The following is a 14,960-nucleotide window of genomic DNA, read 5'->3' as shown; positions in this document are numbered from 1 at the left end:
TCACACAGAGGGGTTCTGGACATGGGCTTCAAATGTCCTATTCCTCTTGTCAAGCCGGTCCTGAACAACAAACAACGTCAGAAGCATCATACCTGGGCTAAAGAAAAAAAGAACTGGTCTGTTTCTCAGTGGTCCAAAGTCCTCTTTTCTGATGAGAGTACATTTTGCATCTCATTTGGAAACCAAGGTCCCAGAGTCTGGAGGAAGAATGGAGAGGCACACAATCAAAGATGCTTGAAGTCCAGTGTGAAGTTTCCACAGTCTGTGTTGGTTTGGGGAGCCATGTCATCTGCTGGTGTTGGTCCACTGTGCTTTATTAAGTCCAGAATCAGCGCAGCCCTCTACCAGGACACTTTAGAGTACTTTATGCTTCCTTCAGCAGACAAGCTTTATGGAGATGCTGACTTCATTTTTCAGCAGGACTTGGCACCTGCCCACACGGCCAAAAGTACCAAAACCTGGTTCAATGACCATGGGATTACTGTGCTTGATTGGCCCAAAAACTCTCCTGACCTGAACCCCATTGATAATCTATGGGGCATTGCCAAGAGAAAGATGAAAGACATGAGGGCAAACATAAATCAGTTCTAACCAGTGCTAAGAATATCTTTCTACCTTTTTAAAGGGGAATCTTGTGTTCCTCATCATGCAACAGTGCAGCTCTGTTCCTTAATCAGAGACAGCCTTGGAGCTCCTCATGGAGCCCCAGAAAGGGAACGTCCCCGACCACAGCACAATTGCATGTTCAGAATAATCACGCACCCAAAGTACAGCAGCCTCAGCTGGCTTCCATAGTAATGTCTGTTTTGTGCGTCTGCCAGCATACAGCTGTGGGTATTAGCAGCACACTTGAGCTTCTTCCAACCCAGGAGTTTAATATCCTGCATAACTGATTCGTCTCAAAATAAATGTAAGCACACACAAAGTCAATCCAAAATTTAAAAAAAACTTCTCACATGAAATAATGCAACATACTAGATTGGTTTTATATTCATAAAATAATTTCCACTTACATCCTTTTATCCAGCTGCATGGGCATAACTATACACCTCATGGTGTATTCATGGTCTTACAATGACTTGCATCCAGACCCCATTATAAAATACATTATCTGTACAACAGGAAAAATATACAATCTGCTACTGAAAATATTAATCCATGCAATATTTGACTCAATCTTCAATATCAAATGCTGTATTAACAGTTATATCCTGTTTTTTTGTGTTGTAATCTCTCTGATCTGTGACTAAGACAATAAGACTTGTTTAATAGGCATCACTGCAGTCTCACACTCATATGATTTCAGCATGGGCCCGCTTGAAGTCGTGGATGAACTGACAGATCAACCCAAAGAGTTCCTGAGAGTCTTGATCCGCCATTTCGCCGAATTTAACCTTGACGGGAGAGAAAAACAGGATTACTTGCTTGGAAATTAAAAACTTTTGTCTGACAGCAATTACATTCTCAGAGACAACTATTTTACAATTAGCAACTGCAGTCACTTTAAGAAAGTAACTGATGTCTGGGTCATGCAAATTCTTAACAATGGTCTTTTGATATAATTACCTCATATACTGCCTCAGCATGCAATGCATTCATTGAGTGCACTTATACAATGAGGTAGACATGCACTGCTCAATTAATACTTATACCTAGGTGGTTAAGGGTTGCTGGCATAAAATATGAGTAATTCACAAGTCAAACTTTATTAGAAAGGGTCACAGTTGCTAAGTGTACTAATTGACTTATTACATGCAGTTGACTGTGCAGGTTGAAGTTCAAGCTCAAACCTTGCTGCTGGCACCCATTTTCATTTTTTTTAAATGATGTTTAACTGATTTAAAAAGGCCATAAGTTGCTGTATTTCCTTATTTTGTCATATGGTTACTGATATTATTATTACAGACTCATTCATCACAGACGTTTTAAAGGAATTGTTTGACATTTTGGTGTATGGGCTTATTCCCTTTCTTGGTGAGAGTTAGATGAGCAGAGCGATACTCCTCACATCTCTACGATGTATGTAGCTTTCTTACTGTAGCATGTTAGCTTAGAGATGAGCAGTTACCTGGAAAAACTGGCAGAGACATCAGGAAGTGACTATCCAAGCTCACATGGGAGCCTAGATTACAGTAAGAACTGGATTATAGTGAGTTAAAAACAATTTCTTGCTATCCAAATTATAAATGCTAAATAATGAGGGTTAAGATAAAGTGTTACCAAAGCAACCAAAAAATTAGACGAAAGACCATATCCTGACATGTTCATCACACGCAACAGAAGCATTATGTGTCATCTGAAGGTTTGAACCATTTGCCTAAAGAAGCTAAATTAAAAACACCTTTTTGAGGTGGAATCCATTGTGTTAGTGTCTTACAGGCATGGTGTTTTTAGGATAGGTCTTGTAAGAAGACAAGGTAATGTGACATGTCGTTCAACTTTTATTGCCGATGGCATGTCAAGGCATGCAACATGTTCAACTTGTTTGGAAATTATCCAATTAGGATATATTCGAGCAGATATGTAACAAAGCATGTAACACAAAATGTCTCCTCCTGTTTGTTAATTTTTAAAATTATGCCTCAGGACCACTACAAATTAAAAACCTCTCCAAAATCAACCCCACAATAATTTCCATGAGCTTTTTCTATGTATAATACATTTGCATCCTGGCTATTCAAGGACATCATTATCAATTCTCCCCCCCCCCCCCCCCCCCCCCCCCAACAAGAAGTGACTTAATATGACGTCTTTTCCCCAACCTGATGCTCTCTTGCAAAACACCACAGCCCAGTCAGTCTCAATCATTTCTCCAACGCTCCTGAAGTTTTTTTTGTACGAGCAGGAAGTTTCAGACACACACTTTTCTCCGGGTAGGAGGGGTGGGTCGCAGGTAGGAGTGGGGACTAAGGGTTGGGCTTAAATTTAAAGGAGTGAAGCTGGATGGCTGTGGTATTTACAGTTAGTCCCAATTGCTTTGATACAATTCTCAAATTATGAATATTTACAACATGTGTAAAACTCCAAAACAGCGGGGGCTCAACCATAGAGAGCAGAAATTAGAGAGCAGAGATTAGAAATAATCTGTGTTATTTACATTCTAATAGTGATTTTTGAGAACGTTTCCAGAATTATATTTGCTTTTACTCAACATGAACGTGGTGGTGTTGAATGTAAATTACATGTAGCATTTTGGTGTAGCAGCCAGCACTCAGCGCTCAGCACTACCAGACTAGAATTTAAGCCAATGATTGCCCGGGTGCTACGCAAAAAAAGTACATATTTCGCCAATCATCGTCTTCGAATTTTATGGTTTGGGGGTTCTGAAAATATCGCCCATAGATTAGAACATGGCAAGACTGGACGTTTATCTCAGAGAGGAGTGCAAGTGCGACATGGCGACGTTGAGTAGCATTGTCGTGGGAGTTCAGCTAGCCCCAAACTCAGTTAAATCCTTCAGTTAAAGAAGAACATTAGCGGAAAAATTCATCGTAAAAGGATCAGACAAGCCAGAAGTGAATTTAACCCAACAGGCCAGAGAAAAGAAGAAAACCTACAAGAGAAGTTTTTCCCGAGGTTGGTTTGATAGAAAGGCTTGGCTAACTAGCTGTGGGTACGCCAATGCAATCTTTTGCTTCCCTTGCTTTCCTATTGTTTAAAACAAGGGCTTGTAATAGTTCATGGACACAGACAGGGACAGACCTGAAACATATGTCAGAACGCATTAAGAAACATGAGCGTCAACATCTGCTTTTTCCCGCCCAGATAACTTAGCCCACTCATGAGAGAGAGACATCATGGCTTTCAAACAAGCAAAATGGCAGTTGGTCAAGGCCACCCCCCCAGCCTCCACCAGACTTCAGATACAGTATTAGGGGTCCACTAAGGTCTACATAAAAGAGACTTCAGATACAGTATTAGGGGTCCACTAAGGTCTATATGAAGAGACTTCAGATACAGTATCAGGGGACCACTAAGGTCTATATAAAAGAGACTTCAGATACAGTATTAGGGGACCACAATGGTCTATATTAAAGAGACTTCAGATACAGTATTAGGGGACCACTAAGGTCTATATTAAAGAGACTTCAGATACAGTATTAGGGGACCACTAAGGTCTACATAAAAGCATCCAAAATGCACCATGTCATGGGACCTTTAATGCTTTCTATTACACATATTTGGTTCTTTAGTATATTTGTATTGTACTAACATGCGTTCATTTTCATAAAAAAAAAAAAATTGAATTCAAATTTTGACAGGGGCACTACAGTTAAAGGTTAAATTGGTGAATTTTAAAAGGTCACAGCCATTACATCACTAAACTGTTGTCTGAAACATACAGAGGAACAATTTTTACTGAAATCCTGCGGAGTTATCTTTGGTTTCACTTTAAAGGAATAGACATTTTGGGAATTTTTATTTCCAGTACATGGGAGAAGATGACCTCCCATGGTTTCTGTAATTTTGATATGTGCAGTATGATGATGCATAAACCAAGCCAGTTACATGTTGGTCAAATTTGAAAGTAGTTGTTTAAAAAAAAAAAGCTATTCTAAAATCTGAAAAAAAAGGCCATCTGGAGTACATTTTCAGGATATTTCTATCATTAAGAATATCTCATCTCAAGCATTTTGTTAGTTATTGATTTCTCTTTTAGACTGAGCAACACTAATCTTAAAAAAAAGACTTTTGTTAAATGTCTAGCTTTAAATGATTTCTGCCTCAAACTAACATACAATTCTGTCATAATTCTTGAATCATAAACAGAGGTCCATGACTAAATTATGTATGAAGAGATTTCCTATCGTTTCATCGAACTATAATATCAATGTCAGAGCTCCTTTTGTGCCAAACCAATGGAGGGCGTCTCGCCCCAGATGTGCATGTTTGACATGTTTATGACTATCAAATGCATTTACCTTGTAGTTTTAAACTAATTAGGCGTTTCATACAGGAATCTCAAAATACAGAGAAGGATGAATAAGATCCACAAAATCTGCTGATGAGCAGAAGTCCAACACAAAAGCAAGTAAGATGCACATTTACACACTTCCTTCTTCTCCCATAGGATCTTTATTTGATTTCTTGCCAAATGTAAGATGAGAAGATCAATACCACTTGTGCTTTTATAAAGACTGGGCACATGAGTCTTTGTACAAGGGACTTCTAAAGCTCACTAATTATCACGTTATGTTTTAATTATTTATCTTGTAACAAAGTGTAAAGGTGACAAGTTTTGGATTTACAGGCATTATGTCAAGGGCAGTGATGGAGATACTCCATGAAGTCACCTAGGCAACCTGTTTCCTCCTGTTTCAGGCTTTACGCTAAGCTAAGCTAAGCTAACCAGCTGCTGGCTATAGCTTCACATTTACTGCACAGGCATTTGTCATCTCATTCTCTTACCAAAATTTCAAGGTTTTTCTTTACATTGTGGGAATCAAGACATTACATTTAATAACATGACATTATTCCTTTGTTGATTTACGTACACCAGTCTCAAAATAGACAAATTTGAGAAGGATGTACATTTACTTTATAGCCTTGACTGTGTTCAGTAACCTCCATCTTTTCTTACTCGTGTGCGAGTTGTGGAAATAGTTTGCAGTACTCAGGAATCTAATTGTGGGCCTAATAAAACACCCTCCTAGTCCTAAAGCTCACAGCTCAGGCTGTAATATCTCTGTGCTCACACACACCAGGATAGGTCTTTATGATGATGGATTGTCCATGGACATATGGGAAAGGTGAAAAACAGACCCTAATTTTGTACTGATTGTTTTTGGTGGGGACTTTATAAAAAAAAGACATAGCACCTGTTAAGATGTCAAAGTATGTGTAAGTTATATAAACCTAATCCAACCAGGTTAGTGAGCAAAGGAAATGTCCTCCATTTATAAACTGTGCGATAAAAGAATACTCCACTAAATCTCATATGTGTGAGGGAATTTTCTACAACTCCTCACTCGAGGGGGGGGGGGAATAGGGCAAAGAGGACAGTACATAAATACCTGGACACTTCACTCGACACTGACGCTTAATGATAATGTATGGTAAATGTCTTTTTTTATAGGCAAAGGTTTGTTTTATCGCCATTATTATTACTGTTATATTTATACTGTCTTCCTCTTTTTTCTCTCTATACTGTATACACTGTAATTTCCCATTTCATCTATCTATCTATCTATCTATCTATCTAGTCTTCTTGCTAAAAACGGATGCTGGAAATTTCAATTTCCTTGTCATCCCAAAAGGATTAATAAAGAGAAGTCTAAGTCTAAGTCTAAGTCTAAATAAAGTGTGTCTTTCGGTAGGGGGGAAAAGGACGGCAAGGTAGTGGTATTTCTAGCGGTTCCTAGTGTAATTCTAAGCCGAGGAAGTGTCTCTGTCAGTTGCGACTCTCTCCAGTATTTTGAATTTGTACTGCAGTAACTGTTTTAAACACTGGCTGTAAGTATTACATATTGCACCTTTAAAGGCAATTACAGTTCTCAGACAAACTCATTAAAGAATATAATCATTTTTGGTCTCCACTTAAAAGGAGAAAACATTCAAATCTAAAATAATACATGCATGAATGATTCCATTGTAACCAATATATGTAAAATGAGATGTCAATGAAATGAAAAAAGGATTTCTCAGAATATGAACTTCCACACAAGCAGCAAACCAAATGCTTTGGTATGTGTCCTTGTGGGCTAATACATTCCTTTTTTTAAAAAGCCTATCAGAAACACACCAGGGGTGCTCGTGCAGCTTCTCATTTTTAAACCGTTGTAGACCATTCATCAATGTGACATAGCACATTAAGGGTCAGGATGAACTGGCCTCTCTCACTTTCTAGCTACAGTAGCCAGCAGTTGTTGTTCAGTAATCCTGAAGAAATTATCCAAAGTAGATAGTATAGCATGTTTCAAGGCTGCAAATTTATATTTATGTCCTACTGCTTATTGCTGTTGTGCATGTTTGAAGGTATCAAATCAGTAATTGATGTTGCTTGGCTGGGTTTTGTGGCTTTGTCTTGGATGGCTATTGTACTGAATAGTGGGCATTGTTGGTGTATTACTGTACTAATGTTCTTTTTTTGGGGGGGGGGGTTTCGGGGTCTTTTCCCCATTTTTTAGGTTGTGTTGTCCTGTCTTGTGTTTGGTGTTGTGTTCTCACCGGTCTTGTGTTGTCTCATGTTCCATTGGGTGTCTGTATGTTCTGTTTCCTGTTTTATTTTGAAGTTGGGTTTTTGTCTCGTCCTGTTTTTAGTTTTACTTCCTGTGTCCTCCCGCGCTTGTGATTACTTGATGTTTTCCACCTGCTTCCCTGCCCTCTTTTCCCCTCCCTCTCGTCACCGCATTACCTAGTGTATTTAATGTCTGTGCTTACCTTGTCTCTTGGTACCTTGTCTTTTTTTTCCTGAAGTCCTGAGTTTTGTCAAAAAGTCATGAGTTTTAAATATGGCATTGTAATGAAATTAAATAGTTAAGTATTAATTATAAATACATATTGCACTGTAATGAAATTAAAAGGTTAAGAATTAATAATAAATAAATATTGCATAGCAAATATTGCATTATAAGTAGAGGACACGTTACTATTAAATAGATTTTTTTTTAAATGCTCAAACGTTTTTAAATAAAAGGTTCAATGTATGATTATTCACGTTACTTTAACTGTGTTGCTCTGCCTCTGTCGCTGAGCCCCCCCCTCACCCAAAAAATGGATCACCTATCGGCAATCTCGAGCAACCACGATTGGTCGATATGAAGACAGATGGCCAAACCCTACTTGTTGTTTTCTCTGTAAATTGTATCCCTACTTCAATTCAATTCAATTTTATTTAAAGTATCAATTCATAACAAGAGTTATCTCAAGGCACTTTACACATAGAGTAGGTCTAGACCACACTCCACAATTTACAAGGCCCCAACAGTTCTAGCAGTTCCCTCCAGAGCAAGCAACAGTAACAGTAACAGAAAAAACTCCCCTTTAGGCAGAAGCCTGGGACAGACCCAGGCTCTTTGTAGGCGGTGTCTGACGGGCTGGTTGGGGTTAAAATAAGGGGCAAAAACAGTCCCAAAAAATAGTAGTTTGTAGTAGTTCTTTTTAGTTCATGGCATAGCAGCCTATCAGCTCACTGCTTTTGAAACATCTTGCCAAAGGATTGCAATTGAAAGTGAACACTGGCCCATTTACAGTATTGGTACTCAATGTGCATTGTGGTTGTAAATGAAGTGAGAAGCTGTCCTTGTTGTTAAATGGTGTGGAGGCCCGGTTATACCCTGTGTCAGATGCATCATATCCTTGTGTAGCCATGAAGGAAACCTTGTGAAACAGAAATAACCTTGGGGGCTTATTCCTTTTAAAATATATGCACTGACCCAGTGTGTAGGTTGGGCAGATGACAAATAATTGAAGAGGGCCATCTAGACACTACTGTAACAGAGAACGATCCATCCGTGAGGCTGTACAAAAGACATATTGGAATAATAACTCATGGATTACCAGAATGACGGAGTAGAGTTTCTTCATCTCCTCACACGTCTTCGTCAGTGCAGAGAGATCCGTGTTATATTTCTCAATTGCCAACTAAGGAATGGAGAAAAGCACAAGGAGAAGTAGTGGTGTGACACGTGGGTGGCAAATTGTGTCAATCAGGTGACAGTGGGAAGGGGGGGGGGGTTGTGGGCGGGGGGATTACTGCAAAACTGTGGATGGGTGGATGGGTTAGGGTTAGCTTATCCAAATAGTGCATTTGAAGTTGTGTACATCCCTAGTGGCGCTTATTCTCCCCAACAGGAAGCAATGTGCCATCAAAAGATGAGATAAGGAAGAAGACCACTATTAGATGGAAACAGTCTGTTTGTGCGAGAAATGTGTTTTAGGAATATAACCACACGCTCAGCACATGATTGGATTGGATTCACAATGTTACGTTCACAGTACGATTCTCTCACGTTTCGTCCTCTTATCAAAGGCGCAACTGAAATTTTCTTTCATCCTAAGTAACACAAATAAAATAAAAACTAATGGTTTGTTTTGAACCTCAATTTCACATAAAAAATGACTTAACTCAATCAATTCTTTTTTTAATCTCTTTAACCCTTTTGTTGTCCTCCGGTCAAATTAACCCATTTTAAAGTGTTTTATATCAGAAATACAAATTCACCAAACATAACATGGTTGATTCCATGCAACGTTCTTCAGGTAACATTAATGATTACTTTCATTGAATTTTTGGGGTTTTTGAATTCTTTTTTTTCTTTTTTTTATGATTTCAAAACAGTATGCGGACTAAACTTTGACATCTACCCATCTATGATCCACTCAACATTCTCTGATTTTAACCATTAGTCAAAATAATTCAGAAAATCTGCCTTTGTAACTCAAACTCAATGCATAATTTCATACAAATGAGCTTTGTTTACCACGAATTTCAAGAATAAGTGTATAACCTATTATTAAACCAGCTCAGGTTTTAAAACAACCATCAAAAGCATTGAAAAGGTGACAAATAAATCAGAAAAAGGTGAAAAACATTGGAAAAGCACTAAAAAAATTCTATTTTGACCTGGAAGGGCATGTTCATGGTGAACTGGAAGACAACACAAGGGATAAAGACAATATTTGTTAATGGATTATAAAATAAAATGTTATTTCAGAACTGTTTTTAAAACCCCAAATAAGTCACATGTCAATTGGACCCGAGGGATACGAGGGTAAATAAATCAACTAAGAAGTCAGACAAGTGAAATCAAAGGTAGATCCTGCCCTGGGCAGTTTAAAAATTGCATTACGATTAATTTCAGATTGAAATTGTTACACATTTCTAACCAAATTACGATGCATCGTTACATCCCTACCGTGTTTGTTTCCAAAACGACACATTTTACCTTTTTAAACGTATGAGTGAATAAATAATAATAAAGACAATGAACACAGGATTCACTACTTCACCTTCAGGTCTTTAGAGAAGTTTGGGTGAACCCCATCATTTCTCTTCTTGGAGGTTTTCCTGTACTGAATGACTTTCTGCAGTTCATTCTTCAGGACTGATGCAACACACACACACACACACACAAATACACACTTTGGTTACCATCTATCATATTTGACCACTGAAGCAAATAGCTGCTTTAAATCAGCTCCTGTCTCAGGTGTGATGGGATGTATTTGTGCTTGTGGCAACTGTTGTAAGTCATCCCATAGACATTAGGTTGAGCCCATACATACTATAGATTCCCTTGACAACAAGATTATAGTGTTTCAACAAAAGTATACTAAAACTGTAATTACAGAAAGATCTAGTAAATGTTGCTATTGTTTCTGTACTTTCTCACAAATATCTTGCGTTGACACAACAAACGTTGGGACAATAGTACAGTGATGTCAGCAGTCTTTGGACGCAGTAGTAACATGTGATCCACTCACCATCTACTTCTGCGGTCAGGCCTTTGATGGAAGCTATCCAACATAGAGTAAAAAAACAGTGAATTCCATTTAACAGACACACAGATTTCTTACAGCTTTGATCAAATCTGGATTAGCAAATACCTCCAGGGACAGTTTCAAATTCTGCCAACTCCTGAGGAAAAGTGGCCAGGCACGGTTCATGCAACATGATCTGCTCCACAAGGGCATGGGCCAAGGTGAATTTCCTGTCCCTCCCACGGAGCTGGGAGAGCTGGGGAGGGAGAAAACACAGAGTGAGTAAAGGCCACAGCCTGAACAAACCAATATCTACCTGCATTACAACACAAGGACGTAGGACACAAAGAAGCAAGACACGAGAACTGTGATACCTACACTTGTGTATTCTGCTGGAAAATGTTTTCTAACTGAAGGCCAGGGAAAGAAAAGGATTTGTTTGTTGACATTTTGTTGAGAGAGATTTTTTTCTACGTCCATTGTGTTGAGTATGTGTACCTTGAACAAAGGTTTGCGTGGTGAGTGTAAACTCCCATATCAGTGATTACATACACAGTTTGTAAATTCCACGCATGCAAATCTTTTATATTTACTCAAAGAAGCAGCAGCAGCGCTAAACGTGACTGATTTCATTTATTTGGATAACATGTTAATGATGACTCTAAAATTCAAGCCATGTTGTACTTGAGGGTTCCACATAATTGAAATGCAAGAGGGACCTCTCTAACCTTGTCATAGGTACTCGTGGTCTTTTTCTAGGTTATGTTGTTTACCAATTTAAGGCCCAGCCAGTCTCTGAGGACTCCGCACAAGGTTTGACGCTTACAAGTAAATAAAAGAAAAAAGAAAAAAGATCAGAGATAACCTTGATGCATTTTTCTTGGAAGCAGTCGGCCATTAATTTGATGAGCAGTTTACTGTTCTCATTTAGAACTGGAAACACCTCTGAGGGAACAAGAGCCCTCGACGTCATTAAATTTAGCAGTTTTACTTATGCGGCAAGAGCACTGCCCCTTAAATCTTCCCATAAATCAGAGAGACTCAAAATACATCTACAGACCCCGGACAAGACTTAAAACCATACATCCAACAACTTCTGAACCTTAATAGGAGTGGTTTATCATTTGGGGTAATATGGTTTTTTCTACTCTCTTGCCATGAGTTTGATTTGAAGATTGAGACTACTCTTGTATCTGTACAGTAAATATGAAATTAGACCCAGTTAGCTTAGCTTAGCTTAGCACAAAGACGGGAAACAGGGAAACAGCTAGCCTGACTCTGTCCGAAAGAAACAACATCAACCAACCAGCACCTCTTCAGCTCACTTATAAACATGCTATGTCTTGTTTGTGTACTCCGAGGTGTGAATACAGCATGTTGTGGTTTATGGATCAGGTGCTGGACCTTTTCTAGGTAAGGCATTGTGACTTCCTGAAATACATCAACTGGTCTGGGCCAAAAGATTGCTCTGTTATGCTTGGTTTGTTAAATTTGTTACCTTTAGACAAAGTCAGACTAGGCTAGTCCTTCTTTATCTAGCCTTCATGCTGACATGCTAACCGGCTTCGTGGCTCCAGCTTCGTGGGTCACCCCCCCCCCAATCATCACATACTCTTCACCATGCCTAGAGATTGGCATCGGGAACTTTCAATAAGATCCTCTCTTAATGCAAATCAAACCAGCAATTAAGCTGACTGAATAGCACCATGCCAACTTTAGCATGGTGTGTAAACTTATTGTAGCCCCTGTATATGAGAGGTGTCAATCTTCTCATCTAAATCTCGGCAAGATATGCATGTCTCCCAAAAAGGTCAAACTTCCCTTTAAAACAAGCTAGAAAACAGACTTGCTGCATTAATCAAAAGATCCATTGACTGACTGCAGTTAATGATGGTTCACATGTAAGAGATTCAGCCACGAGTGGCCTCACTTTGTGCAAAGTTTAATTTCTCCTGTGATGCCGGGTAGTAACGCAACTGTCAGAAGGACTGTGTCAAAGACCTTAGTGAACCTGAGCAAGAGAGAAAGTTGAAAGAAGATGCGGAGAAGGCCTGCGGTGTATATCAATGAGTAGTCTTATTATCCCTGTGCTGCAACTCGATCAAAGGTCAGGCAACAGTAGTGGAGTCGCACTTTAGTTAAGGAGGAGAGGCGGAATCCCTTGGCCTTTTCCTTCCGGGCGTTCTCGTTGAGGTAATTGCCAATGGCGAGGAGGTACTCCAGCACAGAAATAAATGACCTGCTGTTGTTCAGCTGCGTGCACATTCTGATCTTCTGGTTAATCAGCTGGAAGACAAACAGGGGCAGACAGCAAAGTCATTTTCTTTCTGTGATCTAACTGCATGTAGACATTCATTTCTCAACACAACAATGTTAAGGCTGGAGCTTGGTTAGGTGCTGTCTGTGCTGACATGTGTAGACCAAAATAACCCAAGGCTTTACTATTTTACATTATAGTGATAAACAGCAACCTCACAACACCTCGTTTGACCTCCGATGAATAATCAGGGCCTTGTTGTTTGGCGCGATCATTATTTGGTATGCAATTGTGTCAAGTACAAATATCCCTCTAGGATATTGTACAATTTCCCCTCTTCTGAACAGATCCTGTGAATATGGATAGAAATTATTCTGAAAGTCTAAACAAAAGTGGGATATCAGGTTTTGCCAATGGGGTGTTGGCGGAAAAAAGGAGTGGGTGCTATGGGAGTCGTAGTCCTTGACAAAGAGTTAACTTTTCCAAACAAGGTCCATGCCAGCAAGCTACAACACTCCCACCATATGCTCCTGTTTTAAGAATAACTTCCCAAAACCTTGTGGGACTGCCTCAGTTACAAAGAACAGAAAGCAGATATGCAGCTATTACATCTACTGTCTTTGCAGAGGACCATGTGTACCATCGTGGATAACAACTGTTTGTATAAATGAGACAGCTCAGCTCGTCAGATTGTGTAACCTGCTTTCAGAGTCCTTTCTGATTTGGTCTCAAGGTTGAATCGGACAAAAATAGGTACATTTCTGTTCCTTTTTTTAATCTATACTTCCAAAATAAATGTTAAAATGTTTTGGATGATTCATCTTGATCTTGAGGGTTGTTGGTCATAACCATGCTTGGTCTTAGCTAGCAGAGAAATATCATTGGATCCCAGGGTGTGTGTGTTTCAGCTTTGATTACACTCCTATAAGAGCATGGCTGTGCTTTAATGAATTCATTTCTATCTCGCCCTCTATCTTAGATCAGGATCTAACAACGCGGGTGAGGGAGGTGCGGGAGATTGAGGCGGGCCCCAGTCGGGACTGTCTCATTCCGAGCATGGGAATCAGGGCTATGCGATGCTCTTCATCAAAGGTGAGGAAGTTAAAAGACATGCATTTGCCATAATACATGCAAAGAGAACAATTTTGAGTGTTCTGGTATTTCACCCATTTGGGCGTGTTTACCATGATGCACGCTGGCCATCTCATCGCCGCTTAGGCTCCCAGACCATCAGCCCGTGCTCTCAGTGCACAATCACACTTTACATGATAGTATGCATGCACCTTTTTGAATGAAGAAAAGAAATGTTGGGTTGATAGTGTGAGAAGTTGGGCCGATTGGCAACATATGGCCTTTTTTTTTACATCTGAAGCTTAGGAAAGTAAGCAAACTAGACTGAACATTACACGCTTATAAGATCCGTTTGTTAAATGAATGTTAATTATGATGGGATACAGAAAATGTATTTATTTTCATTTGTTTCCCCATAATTTGTGTATCTCACACCTATCATAGTCTGCCTTGTAAGCTTGGCTTTTGGGTTGTAAATATATTAATGCAAGTTGTAGTGCACCCCCCCCCCCCCTCCCCAACAGCCGTACGAAACATCTTCGAGCTCATTTCACACTCCAAAACAAACATCGACACATGACAAAAAGGAGGGAGTTCTTCTTTTATCAGAAGTGTTTAATGGGTACGACATCATCGCGATACTAATGCCACGATACGATATTATTGCGATTTTAAACATATTGCAATATTCTGCAATATATTGCAACTTATCACCTTTTTACCAACTTCAAATTTTTCCCAATTTCAAATGACGTCCCCAAAAGGAAACCCCTATTTTATCTATAAAGAAACATTTCTCTGTTTGTTTATATAATTTCTATTGTATTGCTGCAAAATGGGACAAACTGACCAACATGTATATAATATATAATAAAAGATCCATGTTTGGCACCTGTGTATTGATACAGTATTGCCACTGAAAATATTGTGTTACTATGCTGTATCGATTTTTCCCCCCCACCCCTAGTGTTTAACAGTTGTGACAAGACAAAAAGGATGAAGAATAACTGGTTAGTTTGCAAATGCTTCTTAGCAATGCTCTCAAATCTGAAGGAATTGATTTAAATCTATCTCGCGGCTATATGTCAGACACATTTATTTTATCAGAAATATGTCTCATTGAAGAAGGTAAAGATACTTTTTGTTTCATTGTGACCACAAAAAAAGGCAAGAGCGGTTAACAAAACTGCTGAAAAAGCTACTTTTGGTT

General features: G+C 39.1%; 1 protein-coding gene across 1 annotated transcript in view; it reads right to left on the bottom strand.

The window, feature by feature from the left end:
- Positions 1-622: 622 nt before the first annotated feature.
- LOC117947918 (protein diaphanous homolog 1) overlaps positions 623-14,960 on the bottom strand; it is a 42,362-nt gene continuing 28,024 nt past the window's right edge. Inside the window, exons 12-17 of the mRNA XM_034877283.1 lie at positions 12,556-12,708; positions 10,549-10,678; positions 10,426-10,458; positions 9,952-10,046; positions 8,500-8,583; positions 623-1,394 (exon numbers count right to left, since the gene is read on the bottom strand). Of these exons, the coding sequence (XP_034733174.1) occupies positions 1,293-1,394; positions 8,500-8,583; positions 9,952-10,046; positions 10,426-10,458; positions 10,549-10,678; positions 12,556-12,708 (597 nt within the window). The 3' untranslated portion in view covers positions 623-1,292. The remainder of the gene's footprint in view (positions 1,395-8,499; positions 8,584-9,951; positions 10,047-10,425; positions 10,459-10,548; positions 10,679-12,555; positions 12,709-14,960) is intronic.

This window comes from Etheostoma cragini, chromosome 7, assembly GCF_013103735.1.
Source record: "Etheostoma cragini isolate CJK2018 chromosome 7, CSU_Ecrag_1.0, whole genome shotgun sequence".
Classification (NCBI taxonomy): Eukaryota; Metazoa; Chordata; class Actinopteri; order Perciformes; family Percidae; genus Etheostoma; species Etheostoma cragini.
This window is presented reverse-complemented; position numbering and strand designations above follow the sequence as displayed.